The sequence below is a fragment of the Taeniopygia guttata genome, chromosome 4 (genome assembly GCF_048771995.1).
Source record: "Taeniopygia guttata chromosome 4, bTaeGut7.mat, whole genome shotgun sequence".
Classification (NCBI taxonomy): Eukaryota; Metazoa; Chordata; class Aves; order Passeriformes; family Estrildidae; genus Taeniopygia; species Taeniopygia guttata.
The window spans coordinates 38,543,091-38,561,639 of record NC_133028.1 but is presented as its reverse complement, the minus strand read 5'-3'; the positions used below and the strand labels follow the sequence as shown (position 1 = coordinate 38,561,639).

Below are 18,549 nucleotides of genomic sequence, written 5' to 3'. Positions count from 1 at the left end.
GCTATAAAGCCAAATGATAAGCAAATAGCAGCTGAACATCACATGTCATCCTGCTTTCCCTTGTGTGCATTGATGTGATAACAGAATTACGTCTATTAGGATATTTCAGTAGCAAAAATCCATGAAGAAAAAGTTCTGCAGTACTGCTGCCCAGACTTTCAAAAATATCATAAGGCTCTTAATTTTTGTTTTTTTGAGTGGAACCATATTATCAATATACTCAAGAAAAAATTCAGTGTAATGAGAAGTGAGTGCTATGTATTTTTTTCTCTGCCATTATTCACTTGCTTTCATACTAACAGTTCAGTGAAGTGACTTCATTTTGCTCAGTCCTTTTCTTACACCATTGTGTCTGTTTCTTCATTTTGAACTGTTTCTTAAAAAAAATGCACTCATATTCAGTTTTCTATTTGAGCTGAATATTGCTTCTTCTGCCTGTTTTGGAGGTTTCTCTGAGTCCAGAGGCGTGGAGTATAATTTAGGATTAGTACTTGATTTTGTTGCTGTTTAAACATTAACAAAGTATTAGTAGATGTTAAAACCTCAGTGTAAGGTAATATAATTACTAGATGTTAAAACCTCAGTGTTAAAATATTTATTTGTACGTCTGATCTGTTAATGATTGCTTCTGTTGTCCACTGAGCAAAGTTTCAAACCACCTTTCTTGCGCTTGCTCTTGTGACAGGTAGCAAACCAATTCCCCACAGCAGTGTCAGAGGCCATGCTTGATATCCTTCCACAGATCTTTCCTTAATACTTACTTTTCTCACAGCAGTTCTTAAAGGCAAGGGAGGAAAAGGGGTTAATGAGGTCTGTGGTAAGACCATGGCCTGCCCTGTTCTGGCCATATGGTTTTATTCTCTCTTTCTTTTCTTTTTTTTTCTTCTTTTTTTTTTTGCTTACATAGCAGATGCTCCCAGAGCAGGTACATTCATTGTTCAGCAGTGGCACAGTGGTGCCTGTCCTTTCCTGGGGCTGGTACAGGCTTTGTGCCAATGGCATTAATGCTTGTTTGGGAAGTCTTGCTCTGCTGGAGTGGCAGCTTCGAGTAAACCATGGTTAAAATCCCAGAATGGCTTTCTGCACTGTGACTATCCCTTATAATGGGATGTTGCATGTTGGCAAGGAGGGACTGTCAGCTCTCACTGATGTGTTGGGCTTTAGGTGTGTAGTTTTGGAAGGCTTTTTTTTTTTTTTTTTTTCAAGTCTGTTGTTTAGTGATCAGTATAGTAAAGTGAATTTTTGTATTTCTTAATTGGAGTCAAGCCACTTTGTTTTAACAAGCAATCTTAAATAGGAACCTTTCTTTTTCTGGGGAAAAACATAATGGTTGGACTATTTTTGCTTATTTGAAAAAGCTCTAAGCCAAATATGCCCATAGCAGACATGTATAATGCATAGGTCAGAAAGTCTGATAGAGTCTGGCTTCCTATGTTACAGTGTTATCTTTCAGCCTGGTACTTTGAAAGTTATGAAGCCATGAAAGAACAACATTTCCTAGTCAGGAAACTAACAGTTCCTGAAATTATCTCCTGGACTACTTTTTTTTTTTTTTTTTTTTTTTTTTTTTTTTTTTTTTTTACTTAGGTTTGCCCTCATATCCTGCTTCCTTTGACATGTTGAGTTGATTATTTAGATCTAATGGGGCCTCCTGAATAGTGTAAGGTGTGATAACAGCATTGTTCCCAGTGTGGAATCTTTTATGAGCAGACCTTGGTTTTGAGTTTGTCACTTTCATGGGGTTACAGTACTAGACTACCCGGTCCAGTGGGGGACAAAAAGCTTATCCTGGAATGTTTGGTTTCCCTCTGTAAAAAAAGGGTAATTCTCTAACAGGGGAGAATTTGAAATAGTTGTCTTAGCATAGCAATAGTGTAACATAGATGTGATTTTACCTTCTGTTCTCCTTTTTAAGCAAAATCAGGCAGTTAGGCATTGACTTCCCACTACACCTATGTGCCCTTCTGCACACTTTTTCTAGTAGTTTTTCAAATAGTGTCAGGATTCTAAATCTCATCTTCAACATGGTGTGTCAAGCTTTGTATAATCCTTTGGTTCATACCTAATTTGAAGAGCAAGTTTCAGTGAAAGCAAGCCACCTGGAGAATTCTAGCATAAAAATTGAATTTTTATAGGTACACAGCTGGAAAGAAAACATCTTTGAAAATAAAAGAGTTGTTGAATAGAGCCTGTATTTTTTTACCCTCAGATGACTTATAAATAAGTGAAAAGCTTTTGCTTAAAAAAAAAAATAAATTGTTAAATGTGGATAGAAACCAAATGTGGATAGAAAAACTGCATCCAGAGAGGAACTTTTCAGAAATAAAAACTTGATTGAGAATTTACAGGAGTCAGTGGAAAATCTTTTCTCAAAGTTGCTTTTGCTTGAATCTGTAATGCCTTTTTCTGTCAAACTCCTGAGTGTATGCTTGACTTGACATTCCAGATGAACTCCTCCAGTGCTAATATGCTGCAGGTATGTATATGTTTAATGTGTCCTGCATAAAGGAAAACAAGATAAAACTGAGCTCTCACTGCAATTTCAGTGGTAGTTTTTGCTACAGGTAACAGAGAAAATGTCCTTGTTGTATACATATAGAAGAAGAATGGTTCTATGGTTAAAATCAGGTCAAATATCACTGGGTTGTTTGGGGAGAAAAGTATAGTTCCTTCATGTAGGGTTAGGAGTTGTCTCGGTGAGTTTTGTGTGTTGGCTGCTCTTTGCCATATTTGTTGCCTTTTTTTAGGTTTGGTTCCTAGTATTCAGTGTGGTAATCTTCAGTCCCTTTGCCTTCCTGATTCTGTGTACCTAAAATCTGAACACACTTTTTTAGATTAGTTACATTTTGTAACTATTTATTTTTTCTTTATGGTTTAGCTGGAAAAAATATCCTGAAGCATGCTTTTGGCAGTCATTGCACTGTGATCATAGAAGCTTAGACCAGGTTGAAAGAAAAGGTGATGTGCATATAAAAAAAAGTAGAAAATGTGTCAAATACTGGAAAGACAATATTTTATTGAACAATCCAAACAACTTTGTCTTTTAGCACAAAAATATAATAATTTCATTTAAAATATTATATTTCAGTTTGTTTAATTAAATAAGAATGAACTACTGAATGTAGTAGGTGTAACAGGGTTAATAAAAACAGGGAATACTAGGTCACTTCCCAAAAGGGTTTTTCTCTCTCTCTCTTGTAATCATGTGGTTTCGATTTTGTTTGTGAACTGTGCCAAATCTGTCTTTTCATATGATTTTGAGTATCTGTAAATGCAATTTCTTTAGTTAAAATTAGAAGTATGCTTTAGATCAAAGATGATGTTAGCAAAAGAAACATGAAAATAATTTTTGTGACCTGGGGGTGACCTCCTTGTTGCTTGAGTCTCTCAGTGAGGGATGTTCCTGCCTTTTTATGAGATGTATGTATCCACATACAAACACAAAGGTAGAGAAGTGCTCCTATAGTATAAAAGATTTTGCAGCCACACTACTCAGTACTGTTCCTCTCTTTGTTATATTATTGTTCTTGAATGAGCTTGATAGATGTGTTTTGGGTCAGGCACCACATAATCTTCCTATTTGATTTGCATTATTATTTCCTAGGTTCCCTTTTTTCTTCATTTAGAGAAGTCTACCTTCTCAAACTGCCCCAAATGCCTCAAGTGAGAATATTGCTGTAGGGCTTCTCAAGAGATGCTTTTTGACTCTATTATGCTCTTTTCTGTGGGCTGGCTAATTAGATACTTCATGGCTAACTCTGTGCCATGAATAATGGCAGTATGTGTGAGAAAACTAATTTCACAAATCTCAGAATATTTTGAATAAAGGTACAAAATACATGAATCCAGCTTTTAAACATGCCAGATTTAATTACACCTCTTTGCTATACTGTGCCAGCTTTCTACACCTGCATAAAATTGAAATAACATGCAATAAATCTGACAGGTAGGTCTTTGTTTTCCTCCTGGTTTCAGTGTTTTAATATGGTCTGAATTTCAGAGGTGTGCAAAATCTCAGCTCCCAATATTTTATTACACTTACTAAAAAAATATAAGTGACTACACAAGAATTGTGGTGAAAATGCTCAGACTGATGTCAGATACCACTGACAGAAGTAACAAAAGCCCTTGGACTTTTATTAGTGGACAAAATTGTGCTTGGATAAGATGTACTTTTTCACTAACATGATGTTTCCTCTGCATTGTCAGAAAAGAGCTTGTCTGATGTACTGCTAGTAACATAAAAGAGAAAGGAAGTTTCAAGTGAGATGAAAGGGACCACAAAAGATGAATTTTCTGTAGCTGCTTTGTTTTGCTCAGTGGAAACAGTAATTAGACAGTGCTAGGAATTACTCCTTGGTTACTGACCCTGCTGGTCATTGATTGCCCTTTAATGTCCTTGGCATACTGGAGGCATAGTGGGCATAATGGTAGAACATGGCTCTTATTTCCCCTTTTGTGAGGAATGTGCCTTGTTACTTTGAAGTAGCCTTTCTGTGTACAATTAGAATAAACCCTAGCTAGGTTCATTTTAAACCAAATTTCACTGAGGTCTATTGCCATACATAGGGTTCATTATGAAATAGGTGGTTGCTCAGCTGCTGGTTGACTTTCTGCATTTACAGAGTGCTCTTCAAGGTCAGGATTGCAATTTCTGTTGTTCTTGATTGAGACCACGTGCACAATGCATATTGTAAAGGTAAATGCAGAAATATCGTACTACTCTTTGGAGGAAAAACCCAGTGGAAGCTCTGACGAAAACTGGGAAAATAAAAAGCATTGCATTTGTTCCCTATATGAGGAAAAATACCTGGTTTTAGGACACTGCAGTGTGTGTCTGAGCAGACCTAAAAGCCATTACGGATTTTTGTGTTAGCCATTTCTATCTTATGAAGTCTGTTCTGTGTCTCAGCTATACAGCTGTACTGTGCTTTGCAGTGTCAGGGTCAATGTCCATATGAGATTCTTTTGTCTGGAGCTCCCTTATTTAAAGGCAAAGCATCTCCTGAAAGCCTTCTGGATTCACTCACATCTGCTGTGGAGACAAAGGATTTGTCTGGTTCAGTTATCTCCATCATTACTATTGAGTCATAAATCTGTTGTATGATTCACTTCTTCCTCTTACGCATGAAGGTTGATTTTATTAGTCTCTGCACCACTTTAGCTTGCTCTCCTTGAACTATTATACTACCTTGCTAAGAGTAATCACTTTTTTGCTTATTTTATTGTGTGAGATGATATGAGGGGCATTTTCTAAAGGGTGTCTATTTCAAACATGTGTGAGTGTGAACAGATACCTTCTCCAAACATGCAGGTCTGCATTTCTACTGACTGACTATAAATAAATTGTTAAGGTACAATGGTAATTTTTATTTAAACTTTTTACATAACATTGAAAGTTTTTGGAGCCAGTATTGCAATATGTAGTGTTGCTCTACCAGTGTTGATCACTCTCTACCCATGTAACCTTTATTTTCTTCTGCTTTATACTGACGTGATTCAACCACTGCTGTCTGAAGCACAAACACAATTGGGATTTACTGCTGGTTGTCACTTAAGCTTCATACCTTAAATACAGAAATTTGAGAGAGAATTAGCTGCTAAAATCAGGCTCTTTCCCATCAGGGTTTCACAGAGTTTACCAGGTTTTTAAGGCTACAATGCAGATGTACTTTTTCTGGAAACCTCCCCCCACCCCCCCAGCATTTGAAATTACTGAACTCTGTTAAAAATTGGTATAAATGTATTTTTAACTCTGTTAAAAATTTATATAAAAAGCATGATAATAAAATAATTTTTAAGACTAAAAGAAGCTACGTGGGTATCTATTGGTTTCTGAGAGAATATTGACATAAATCAGGTTGGTTGTAAATGGTGTCCCTGTTAGTCAATCACAAGTCAGTTTTTCATATTTTTTCCCACATGGGAGCAAATTAACAGCATAATTAACTTCTGCACTTTTCCTTTGTCCTTCTGTCATTTTTATAAAAGGTCACTTTATAACAGTTTCTGTAACTTCCATGGCCAATAATCAAAGAAGTGAAGATCAGTAAATATTCAGGCTCATCTAAGCAAGGGAAGCTGAATAAATATGCCAGTGCAAAATGAGCTATTATTCTGTAACATGCTGCCTAAACAAGGGACTTGTTGCAGGGGTACATTTTTGAGGAAATTTTATCCTTTCCCTCTGTTAGCAATGACCAATGCACTTCAGCATCATCTGCCTGAATCACAGATCTGCAGCCCACAGGTTTTTTCACACAGTGTCAGATTGTGACAAAATAGCAGTGAAATAAAAGAATGCTCCAGTTACCAATCAAGAAGGAACGTCCAGTACCAGGAGTCTTGGTGGAGTAACAAGTGCCATTGTGATGCCTCAGGAAAGGAAATCCAGGAAGCAAGTCTGGAGGCTTACCATTAGTTATTCCTCTTAAGCAGAGAAAATATATTTCCCAAGGACACAGAACATCCTTGTGACAGAAATTGTGGTACTTTTCAGTCTGAAATAGCTCTCCTCTATGGAGAGAGCAAAGGCAAGGAGTTTTGCTGGGTGAAGATGACCTCTGTGCTTCCCTCTCACATGCTGGTGCAGCCCAGGACCCAAGGCAGTGCAGCCCAAGCTTGCTTTCCTCCTGGAAAATGGCCTTGCAGCGAGTTCTGGGGAATGATGCTACAGAGGAGGAGCCCTGGCCTGACTTTACTTCCTCAGCTCTTTTCAGATTTGCTGTATGCTCTGGCACTGCTGGGAAAATCCCAGTGTCCATCATTTCCAACTTGAAAGTTGCTGCCACACAAGCTCTTGGCAGCACTTCTGTGGTTTTGGCCACCCATATGGCAGAGGGAATCACAGGATGGTTTGGGTTGGAAGGAGCCTTAAAGATATCTAGTTCCAGCTCCCCTGATGCATGGATCCTTGCACTAGACAGGTTGCTCAAAGCTCCATCCAGCCTGGCCTTAAGCACTTCCAGGGTCTGGGCATCCACAGCTTCTCTGGGCAACCTGTGCCAGTGCCTCGCCACCCTCACAAGAAATAATTCCTTCTAATCTAAACCTACGTAATAATGTTTAATTTGGCCTGTATAATATAGTGAAAAAGAATTATTTACATATTTTCGCTGACTTTTTCTTGGTTTGTTTCCAGTAATAAGGGAGATCTTACTTTAACTTTTTCGATTATTTGTCCAGTATTCCTGCCCAATTCTTTGACTTTAGAGCCTGGAATCTAGATATAAATGCTGTGGGGGTTTTTTTCTGATTTTTATTTCTTCTCTTCATGAAATGAAAATGAGGAAAAGCAGAACCCAAATGTGTCTCCTGCTGGCAGCAGGCATTTGAACTAGTTTAGCTTTGAAATTCCCCATATAGTTGTTACATGCAAAAGGAATGAGATATGTGAGCTCGGTCCTTTTGAAGTGCTCTGATAACTGGCAAGTACCTTTGTAGTTGAAATGAAAAAGCTGATTCTGGAGTTTGCTGAAGAGAGAAAGGTTGTTAAAGTGAACTTGATGAGGAACCATCATGAATACATGTCTAAATTATGTGTCAGCTTGCTCATAACTTGGTTTATTTCCATGATAAATTGATAGATTGAAAATAAAAAAATCTTTGCTCTATCTGCCAACCAAAACTTGAGGGATACAGTGAGTGCTCTTGAAATGAAAATTCACTTGTTATAGATGGAAAATCCTCCTCTCCTACTGAGCACAGTGGAAGAGATGAATCTATTACACCCCAGAGCCAGCATCACAGTGGACAGAGTTACTCATGACATCTTTGTAGTGCCAGTGTCCTTTACAAAGAGTGACAGGGGACATTTTGGGTCCGTGTTTTTTCCTAGCAGTGAGAACAGAAACTGGTAGGCAAAAAAACCCATTTTATGCTCTGCCACAGACTGGTACGGGTGGTTCACAGATTGGTAAGGGTGAAAACCAATATAGTATTTGGTTTCTTAGGAACCTCATCTTCAATGATGACCTAAGGATACTTGCTGCTGTAACACTAAGGTATTCTCTAAATGGAAAGTCCTATTTTGTTTTCTTAGGGCAAAAGAAATGCAATCTGTTATAAAACTAACTTGGTTAATCCAGATGTATATGTAGAAAGGTATTTGTTGCTTCTAAAGTTCTGATGATTTTTAAAATCTGCTTTGAACTTGAGCGGCCGTTACATATCACATTTCAGTGTTTCTTACTAAGTCAGAAGTGTTTGATTAAATAAACTTGTTTTGCTTTACAAGTGATTTCTTATGATTCAAAAAATCATCACTACGTGTATTGGATAAAACCATCAGTTTGTGCACAGTAACACCAATCTAGAAGGCAAAAATTGTTGTATTCTGTGGTAAAGCAGGTGGGCTTTTCCCAAAATGCTGGATGCAGTGCTACATTGTGCAACACTTCAGTATAAGCGCAGCATATTGTGGAAAGATCACAGGGATGTGCCAGCAAAGAGCTGTAGGTGGGGACTGCAGGAGCTGAGCAGATGCTTTGCCCACTTTTTGTGGGAGGCTGTGTCAGCTCCTGTAGCTGCCGGGGTAAGAGTGGGATGTTGGAAACCTGGAGAAAGCACTGAGTCATCCAGACTTTTGTGGTGGAAATAGCTGTCTTGGGCATGAGGTAATCTGTCTGGAGAATTTAATTTCCAATGCAAGGGCACGTAAGATCCTAGTTTGAAGCCCAACTCAGAGGCTTTGTACTCAGTAGAATGGAGATTGCATCTTAATTTGTACATCAAGGCCAGCAGAAACAGCTGCTGCTTGTGAGCTTTCACTCTAAGTTTAATCTGTTGTACAGAATTTATTGTTAACTTTGATTTTCAGCACTAGTGTTCAAGTAATTATGAAAATTTCCAGAAAGAGCTTGAAACTGATTTAAAATCATAGCTGTTAAAAGTACATGTGGTTTTTCTAAAGCAAGAGATTGCCAAAAGATCCTTGATTTTCTTTTCATCTTGTTTTCTTCCAGTGTATTTTCCAGCAATTAGTAGCAATAAAGGGAAATACTATTTTTTTCAAAAATCTTTGGTGTTGACTGTTGACCTGTTTCTGCTTTCATGTAAGCTACCTGTGAAACTTCCAGCAGTTTCTTGTTCAGCAAGTTTAGACTGATGCTACTATCTTAGTAAATGTTGTCCTAAATTTACGTAAGGCCTACCCTGTGATTTAGAAACTAATACTGTGTTATGGCTCTGTCTTTCAATACCATTTTCTCCACAAAATGTGGAGATCTACATTTCCATTTAAATGCTATTATGAGGCAGGTTCAAGACAGTTATTTTACAGGGTATTAGAAATCTAAATTTTCTGATTTGTTCACTTTTCTATCTTGCATCTTCATTTATTCCTTTAACTTGCTTTTTTTTCGTATTTGAAGGAGAAGCCCATTTTATAATCTTTGGTTTTCGATGTAGTTGATCTCCAGATAATTTTTTTCTCTTTGAAATGCTAATAAAAATTGTGAGCATAAAAAAGTCTTCAATAACATTTAATGAATGAGTTTCTTGGCAGTAAGGTAACGAGATTTTTGTCTGCCATTTATCTACAAGAGAAGTTTGCTGGTTGCCGTATTAAAAAATGACAAGCAACTGTAAGTAATCAGAAACACTACATTTATTTCAGAAATGTTGGCTTTTCCATAAGAAAAGCAGGACAGCAGAAGGACTCAAATTTTTAAGGATATTTGAGGCTGGTTTGCAAAAGAGTTCTTTAAGCACTTAAACTTCCCGGGACTTAATCGCTTTTCTCCCATATGGCTTTCAGTTTCATGAGTGAAATACTGCACATTTTGAGGCTGTTTGACATTAGACCATGGCTAGTGGCATGATGTTGACTTGACTTGTAGGATATATAATTAATAGGTGGCAAACTTTTTGTCCCTGTGTTCTAGAAATTACTGTCTTTACTGCAGAAATACAGCCTGACCTGAAAATGGCAGTGATTAGTCACTGTTAATTGGATGACCTGTCTAGCATTAATGATGTACAAGCTATTCCTAGAAAACTGTGGAAGACCTTTGCTGACAGTAAATGTAGAAGCGAATTGTGATACTCACAATGTTTGCGGGCACCAGAAAAACATGACATTTTAAAGTACTTTTTGCCTCAATCGTTCATCAGGTTGTAATGAATGTACCACACATAGTCTAAGAGGGATGTAAAAGTGTTTGAAGAGCCATAATGATGAGATGGCTTAGGTTTCACCAGAATTATGAAGATATTTGCAAACTTGATTGTTGCATTTCATTTTTTTTTGTTATAATTCACTCATTCCTTATCACAAACCTCTGTATCTGAGCTGAAATGAGATGTAAGCATTTATAAATGCCATATATGGTTTGCAAGACATACTTTTGCTACTGTGAATGGCAGGCTATGGCTTGTAAAGATATATCATCAGAAAATTAATAAAATTCATGAAAGAAGAATTTTAAATATTCAGACAATGTAAATGTTCCTTTGTGTTTATTTTATCTTAGACCCTAGGAATCCATGAAAACAATCTTTTTTTTTTTTTTTTCTGTGGCGGTCAAATAAATGAGAAAAGGCAGTTATTATTTCTTCAAGTTTTTTCTTCTTTAAAGGCACTTCCAGTTCTGCAGTGGAAGAGAAATTTTTCTAGTGTTTTGAAGACACTGTTCAAAGGTTCTTCATCAAATTGACTTTACTACAAACTTGCAGAGTCTTTTAATTAAAAAAAATTAAAAATTCAATGAGGTAATTGAAGTTATGGAACCTAACAAAGGGTGATTAAGGTCTGCATTAAATGGCTCATGAGGGATTAATGGGAAGAGCAGCTCTTCCTCTCGCTAAGTAGTGTGCTGGCAACAGGTGACCCAGAGGCTGTTCTCTCCATGGGCTGGGCTGTTTTCCAGGGAAGGCTGGAACTTGTGGAAATGGCGTGGCAGGACATGTTCAATGACTAGGTCAGGGAAACCATGAAGTGCGAAGGTTGAATGACCTGTTTGCTGGTACCCTTGGCTTTTGAGGCCTCTGTTAACCCATGCTAAGGAGCAGCAGCAGCAGCGGGTGGTTCTTTCCGGTGCAGTAGTGGGCGTGGAATGCTGGCTGCATTGCACTGATGAAATGAATGAGTTTTCCTAAGATTTTTGGACGCAGTATGACATTCAGTACTTATATTAAGAAGAAACCCAGTATCTCTTTGGTTGTTGTGCCTAGAATTAAGAAAGTCGTAGGGCTGGGAGCTGACAGAGGTGTGGACAGGTGTGGACTAAGCATCCTTGTTCTCTGCAGACAGAGGATGGATAGGAGATGGGTTTCTTTGCTTCAGAGACAGGGATAAGAAAATGTCCAAGGGAGATAAAATATAAATACAGAATTTACATTTTGAAGAAGGGCTGTTACTCAGCTTTCTGTTATATTTTCATTATCTTTTCATTCTTTTTACATTTGCTTTTAGATACTTTAACTAATCTTTAACTCTTGATTTGCTAGCAAAACTTAGGAGTTGTGCAGATACCTCAGTGCTAAGAGGATTCTTTGAATATTGGCTTCACGTTTTGTGTTATGAGTTGTGTAATTTTTCTTTATCACTCCAGAAACTTCCTTTCAGTGAAAATCACTCCCTTGTTTGTGGTGTTGAGAAGTATTGTTCTCCTGATCAAGCCCTCCGTTACATAACGATCGGTATATTTGACCTAAGGAAAATGGGGCTGACCTCTTCAATCACTTTTCATAAGAAACACTTTCTATATTTCCAGTGACTTGGTACCTCTTCCTGGTTTATTTGGGATGGTCATTACTACTGGAGATACAAAACTGTACTCTTGGCTCACTGTTGGACCCTGTGTGACTGTTTCCATGATCCCTTCTAAACACTGTTAATGACTGCTTGGGGGCAAAGCCAAGACATACCTTATGGGAAATATATGTTTCTCTTCACTCCTTTGAACCAGGCCTGTAAAATTCAAGTGGGTGAGAAAGGTGGGGGATTGATGCACAGGTCTGGGAATCAGAAGAAAATATTTCTCCTTCAGGCTTCCTTAGGTATGTCCTAGGGAAAAAGCACAGGTGCAAAATGCAGCTGTGTTCATATTAACAGGAGTAACAATTTTTCCTGTTAGCTTGTGAAGCATTTTCCCTGTAAGTAGCAGGCCAGTGTACTTGCATGACTATTCCGAGTACATGTGATGTGCAGTGCTGTGTATTTCATTATACAGTATCCATCTGTTTTCTGGGATCAGGTTGATTGCGTGGTCTGATTACTCTTGATGATTAAACCTCTTCCATTCCCTGGTATTAGCAGATAGAAAGAAACAGTAAATAGGATCGCAATGCCAAAAGAGGAAATGGAGGGGTTTAGTCACAGTAATAGCATTCTGTCTGTCAGATAAAGTGAAACTGTTTCATTCAAATTAGGAAACTTTTAAATCTGTCTAGCAAAACATTTCAGAGATGCATCCATATTTATAAAACCAACTTAGCTGGAAGGAAAAGAAGCCATGGTATTAATAGCACTGTATGTGCTAGCATCTTATCATTGGATTAAGGTTAACAAGCACAGACTGAAAGATTGTAAGTAGATATGGCTGCATGCTTGATTAGCAATTACTTAGGTCTTGTTTGTGTAACATTTTTCCTGGCTTGAATTTGCCCCTTTAATAGTGTTAAAGGCTATCACAGAGTATAGTTGAAGACTACCCAGAGCCTATAATTAACAGAAGGTTTGATTAAAGCAGTTACAACAGAACTATATTCTAAAATGAAAAGCATACAGTAAAACGAGCTTCAGCATGGAAAATAGCATTTAAGTTCCAGGACATCCCTCTTGATCTTGTTTAGTTATTTACATGTACACTAAAATCTCTCTGGAATGAGAGCCCAAAATGTAGTCTCTTAAAAGGCAAATCCTTCACTGCTCCATAAGGCACATGTTGTATGGTTTTAAAGTCCGTTGTCATAAGAATGAGACTATTTAGCATTTGGGAATATTGGATGGCTTTTTTATACATAGAAAAAAAAAGTATATATTTTTAGTACATTTTGTAATGTATAAAAATATAATACATATATTTTATATATTTATATATTCAGTTGAGAATATCTATTGAATATATATTGCACATTTAATATGTGTATTGTATGATTATGTAATATGTATAAAATTTACATTAAATATACACATAAGCATTAAATATAGATTATATATATGGAATATTTAAGCATATAGTTTACTCTGTTTATTAAAATTTTAAATAGAAATTATTGATTTTATGAGTTAGGCTGTTGCACTTGGCGCGTAGAGTCTGAGCTGAATATCCAAAATGCCTGCTGAGTAAGATTTTTCAGATCACTGTGATCTGCAGCTGTTCACTGTCCTTGCTTTCATGAAAGAATTGCAGTTTAATGCGTGTGTAGTAGAATAAGCTTAACCTAATCTTGGAGAGAAGAGTTAAGATAGAAAGCTCTGTTAATGTCAGTTTATATATTTTAAAGCTACGTAATCGAGACACGCTTTTGTGGTATTGATGCATCAACTGCATTAGACCTTAAGAGTAGTAATGTTAATGTCAGTGCTTAGCATTCATTTTGGCACACTGTGTTGTTCTGTTTTTCTCGCTCTGCCTTTGGCAAGCAGCTGAATATTAATTAGCATTTGTTAAGTCAGAGTTTAGAAAAGCCCTAAACCCCATTTTCTGAAGGAGATTTGAAGCATCCTGGGGATACCATGCCCAGTTGTAGTAATAGTCATACCCACATCTCAGGTGTGCTGTGTGATCCGGTCCATGGGTGATTTTTATATGTTTTTCTAAGACATGTTCTCCTTTTTTCTTGCAGGAGAGCCAGAATTTAAATATGTTGGGAATATGCATGGGAATGAAGCTGTTGGAAGAGAGTTACTCATCTTCTTGGCGCAGTACTTGTGTAATGAATACCAGAAAGGAAATGATACTATTATCAACTTGATCCACAGCACACGTATCCATATCATGCCATCTTTGAACCCAGATGGCTTTGAGAAGGCAGCATCCCAGGTTTGTAAGGATGTGTGTGTAAGAATAGCTATCAGTGTCTATCATCTTTATCATAATGGCTCTTGAACTAACAGTTTTACTGATACATGGACTGCTGGTGGCAATTGTTGAACGGAACAACAAAATCATAGTATTTCCTAATAGTACAGTAGGCTTGTTATGTTTAACAAGGAGGATTTTATGAAGTAACCTTCTCTCCTGTGAATTTAAAATATAATTATGTTTATGTTTCATGCATATTCTTTCACTGATTGAAGTTCACTGATTGCTTCTTAAAGATGCAGCCTCCTAAACTGGTAATAAATGATGTTTCAAAAGTTCTAGAAAAGTGAAAGTTTTCTTTCTTTAAGGATATTCCCATGCAAATACATTAAAAAAATTATTCACGTTCACCAGAGCTTGGTCCCAAAACAACAAGCTTTATGAGCCATCTTATTAATATTAATAACTTTGATTCTAAATTTCATGCATGAACTACTTTAATTAAGGTATTAGTCAAGAAAATTTAGTATGCATTTTAGGGTGATGACTCAGTCAAGAAACATATAATATATTAATGCATAATTAGTAAATGGAAGTCAAATACTAACCCTGTTATACAGATTCTGGTGTGTATTTTGTTATAAACAAAAATAAGAATTTCCTTGCTTACAAGGTATATTTATGTTTTAAATTAATATTGAAATGTTGAAAGTTCTCAAGTTCTCTGTTTATGATTAAATAAGTCAAACCATATTAAGGTCTTTATTAAACTGATTCTTATGAAGGCTTTAAAAATGCACGCAGACTCTTTATATTCAGTGGTACATCTCCCTCTCGTGGCAGTGAAGCAGAAGCTGTCCTCAGATTGGTGTGGCATTTTGCTACTTTGAAATCTCCCTGTCTGTAGAGGTTCATAATATTACCTGAAACTTTAGCTCCTTAGCCAAAGTACACCTGCTTTTATATGGTTGCCTTAAAATTTAAATAAGATTTATAATAAGATTCAATTTAGTACTGCTGTTCTAATTTAGGATCTCTTGATCCTGTACACAGAGTGTGACAGTAGATTCAGTATACCCCAAGATTAAAACCAGTAACCAAACTTAACCTACATTAAAGAACACTGAAAGTTTACAGAGAGAGGCTAGGGAAAACTATGCATTCTGAAGGCATTTCCTTAATGAAATCAAAAATTTCTTTATGGGAATCCATTTAAAAATATAATTTTCCAAAAATTCTCATGGCTACCATTTCAGTGAACAAAGCTGCCAGACACAATAAGATTCAAGTAAAAATTAAGGTCCTTCTTTACCCTGAAGTTATTTAGAGGAATTTGAAACATTCCTTTGGCTTCCAGATAACTCTACAGGTGCTGTGACTCCTGCTACAATGAAATCTGGAGTTCACAGGGCATGAGGCAATAGGGAAAAGCCAAATCTTGGGGGGAGACACCACTGGCATTGAAAAATCTGGTACTGCTGGTAATTTTACTCGTCCTTAGTCCAAACATGCCATAAGAGAATAAGCCTGTCCTGCAAGACCTGCAGTGAAATAGGGTTTGGGTTTGTCCTCACAGAGCTCTAGGAAGGAGTAGGGGTGATTGCTTCAGCTCTTGGTGCCTCAGGAGTTTTTTCTCACACATGGGAAGCACATGGGAGGTAAACATACCTATATAAAGCTTGATATGCAATCTCCTGAATTCACTCATCTCCGCTCTCTTTGTTTTCCCTTTCCTTATTTAGCCTGGTGAACTTAAAGATTGGTTTGTTGGTCGAAGCAATGCCCAAGGGATAGATCTAAACAGAAATTTTCCTGATCTTGATAGAATAGTTTATGTTAATGAGAAAGAAGGTGGCCCTAACAACCATCTTCTGAAGAACATGAAAAAAGCTGTGGACCAGAATCCCAAGGTAAGCAGGGGCTGAATGTCAAAATGCCCATCTCTTTCCTTTTATGTAAGCAAACAGTAGTGACCCCTAAGAGTTCTGTGTATGGTGTTTATTGTTCATATTGTTCTGAATATTTTGTTCATTTTGTTAAATTTATCCATCTGATACTTCTTGAATTTTTTCCTCAAAATGAGTTGCTGTAGTAAACTCCTTTGATCCATCTTAATCCTTAGACAATTCCTCAGTCAAAAGATATTTTATAATTTTTTATAGCCTTTTCTCTTAATTTTAAGGTGATTTTCCAAATATTCTGGATTTTTACCACTGCCAGAAATTCACTTGTTTATTGTGTTTAATTATATTGCTAGTCAGATAGCTGCTCTCACATATAACACATGCATTTTTGTTAAGTTTAAGCCTTTAATATGCAGCTGTATATCTGGAGGGATTTTTATCTTCTTTTTACCCCAGAGGAAGTTCTAGAAAATCGAGTGTTGTGACTGCAGTCCTGTAGGACTGTGGCCTTAATAGCTGTGTTCTGTCTTCAAATTCAAAATATTAATGAAGTAATTTTACCTTCCATGCAGAGAAAAGTCTGCACCAACATTTATTTTTAATTATTTAATTTTCCTTTGTTTAAAATTGGGTAGGCTTTTTTATCCATAATGGGAAGAAGTAAAAGATTGCGATTACTTTTTTTTTGTAGTCTTATTCTGAGATAGCTGACACCAGTTTTTGACTTATATTAATCCACTTAATATAATTATAAATCTAATGTAAGGACTGATTAAATTTTGCTGAAGCCAGAATAAAATTGCTGTTCATTTAACTGTCTTGCACGGTGTATGTGGTAATAATTAAGCCCACGGTATTTAACTGAATTTTTCTACATTGGAATACCAATTTCTAACTGCTAGTAATGCTATTTTGTTGTAGCTTGCTCCTGAAACAAAAGGTGTCATTCACTGGATTATGGATATTCCCTTCGTGCTCTCTGCCAATCTTCATGGAGGAGACCTTGTTGCAAACTATCCTTATGATGAGACTCGGACTGGTATGTAAATAGAAGTTAACATGAAATGGTAGGAGATAGACATTTCCTTCTATACTTATGTCACTACTAGCTAAGATCCACTTTATAAACCTTGCAAAGAAAACCATAAAACACTGCAAACCATAGCAAAATTGAAAAAAATTATAAACATTTATAGTAATTGCATTGTAATTACTTATTTTATCATGCTAATCATGTGATTAAAGCTAGTCACTGTATGACCATATTTTCTAGTTTTGAAGATGATTGTTTCAGTAGATTCACCTGACAGAAATGATGTAATGCCTGAGGGAATCATAGTCCCTCAGATATATTAATTAAGTCAACTTAGCTCTTAAATTAGCTGTGGCTGTTTGTACCCTGTTTAAATGAAGTGAGAACGATGTGTCTAGGTTAAGGTTTCTTGCACCTGTGAAAAATGGATTTCTGAAAGCAGTAGTGTGCTGACAGAAACAACCATCACTGTTGCCGTTTTCAGTATTGGTCCCTTAGCAAAAGGATCGCATTGTGGCATAACAATAATAATAAACTATACAGCAATATTTGTATTTTTCTGCTACTATAGGATGAAGACATGAATGAAGTTTCAAGAAATTATATTGTTTGTGATTCTCTTCTCTCAGTTGACTTTATTGCAGTTTAATTGAAAATCCTTCTAATACCTGACTATAAAATTCTTTAGGGAGAAATCTACATTTTTGAACTGTGTGTTCTTCTAAAAAATGTCTAAAGCCTAGAATAGCTTAGGCCTTGCGGTGCATTTTTAAAGTAGTATTTTTTTCTAAATATTGAGACTGTTGTGATTAGCCGCTTTAATGATAGGGCAACAATTAGTGAAGTAATGGGGAAATGTTAATGCTAAAAAGATAATGCCATATTAACTTGTGATGCTGTAGGAAACTTACCTGTGTACATAGTATTTTCATGCACAGTTCTTCTGTGCAGTGATTGTGTTGTGAGCCTAGTCACTATAACTGCCTTTCTAATAATTCTTGTTCCTGGAATGTTTTTCCTCCCTAGGCAGTGCTCATGAGTACAGCTCCTGCCCTGATGATGCTATTTTTCAAAGCCTGGCTCGCAGTTATTCTTCTTTTAATCCTGCTATGTCTGATCCGAACAGACCACCGTGTCGTAAAAATGATGATGACAGCAGCTTTGTGGATGGAACAACTAATGGCGGTGCATGGTACAGTGTCCCAGGAGGTGAGCCCACCCACGGGAGTCCATGTCACTGGCTATTCTGAGCTTGAATTACGTTAGCCACGACTTTTGGTCTGGTTGAGGCTAAATCAAAGGCCGATCGCTCACCACAGTACATCTAGAAAATCTGATAAAGCTCACTGTGATAACTATTAAAATACTCCCTTTATATTGCTTTTTCTACAGTGTTTCTTCAGGCTCCAGGTCATTGCAAAATTAATAGTTCTACAGTGGGCGAGTCATAGCTCTGCTACCATGAAATATTAAGAGAGATTTTTTGTGGGAGATGGGGTAAGAAAATAGTGGAAAATCCCCTGACAAACCCTTAATAGAGCAGGCTGCTGATGGCTCATTTGAACCTCAATAACAAAGGCATCCAAGCTGAAGGAAACGGGGAAGTCTGGTTGCCTGATTTTGCAGTGTTATAGAAAATAGG

The 18,549-nt window shown here is 36.8% G+C and overlaps 1 protein-coding gene across 2 annotated transcripts in view; it reads left to right on the top strand.

The window, feature by feature from the left end:
* The window catches only part of CPE (carboxypeptidase E), a 57,213-nt gene that overhangs the window by 22,849 nt on the left and 15,815 nt on the right, over positions 1-18,549 (top strand). For both annotated transcript variants that reach the window (XM_030271412.4, XM_072928426.1), the window contains exons 2-5: positions 13,792-13,988; positions 15,713-15,880; positions 16,796-16,913; positions 17,934-18,116. In XM_030271412.4, the coding sequence (XP_030127272.1) occupies positions 13,792-13,988; positions 15,713-15,880; positions 16,796-16,913; positions 17,934-18,116 (666 nt within the window). The remainder of the gene's footprint in view (positions 1-13,791; positions 13,989-15,712; positions 15,881-16,795; positions 16,914-17,933; positions 18,117-18,549) is intronic.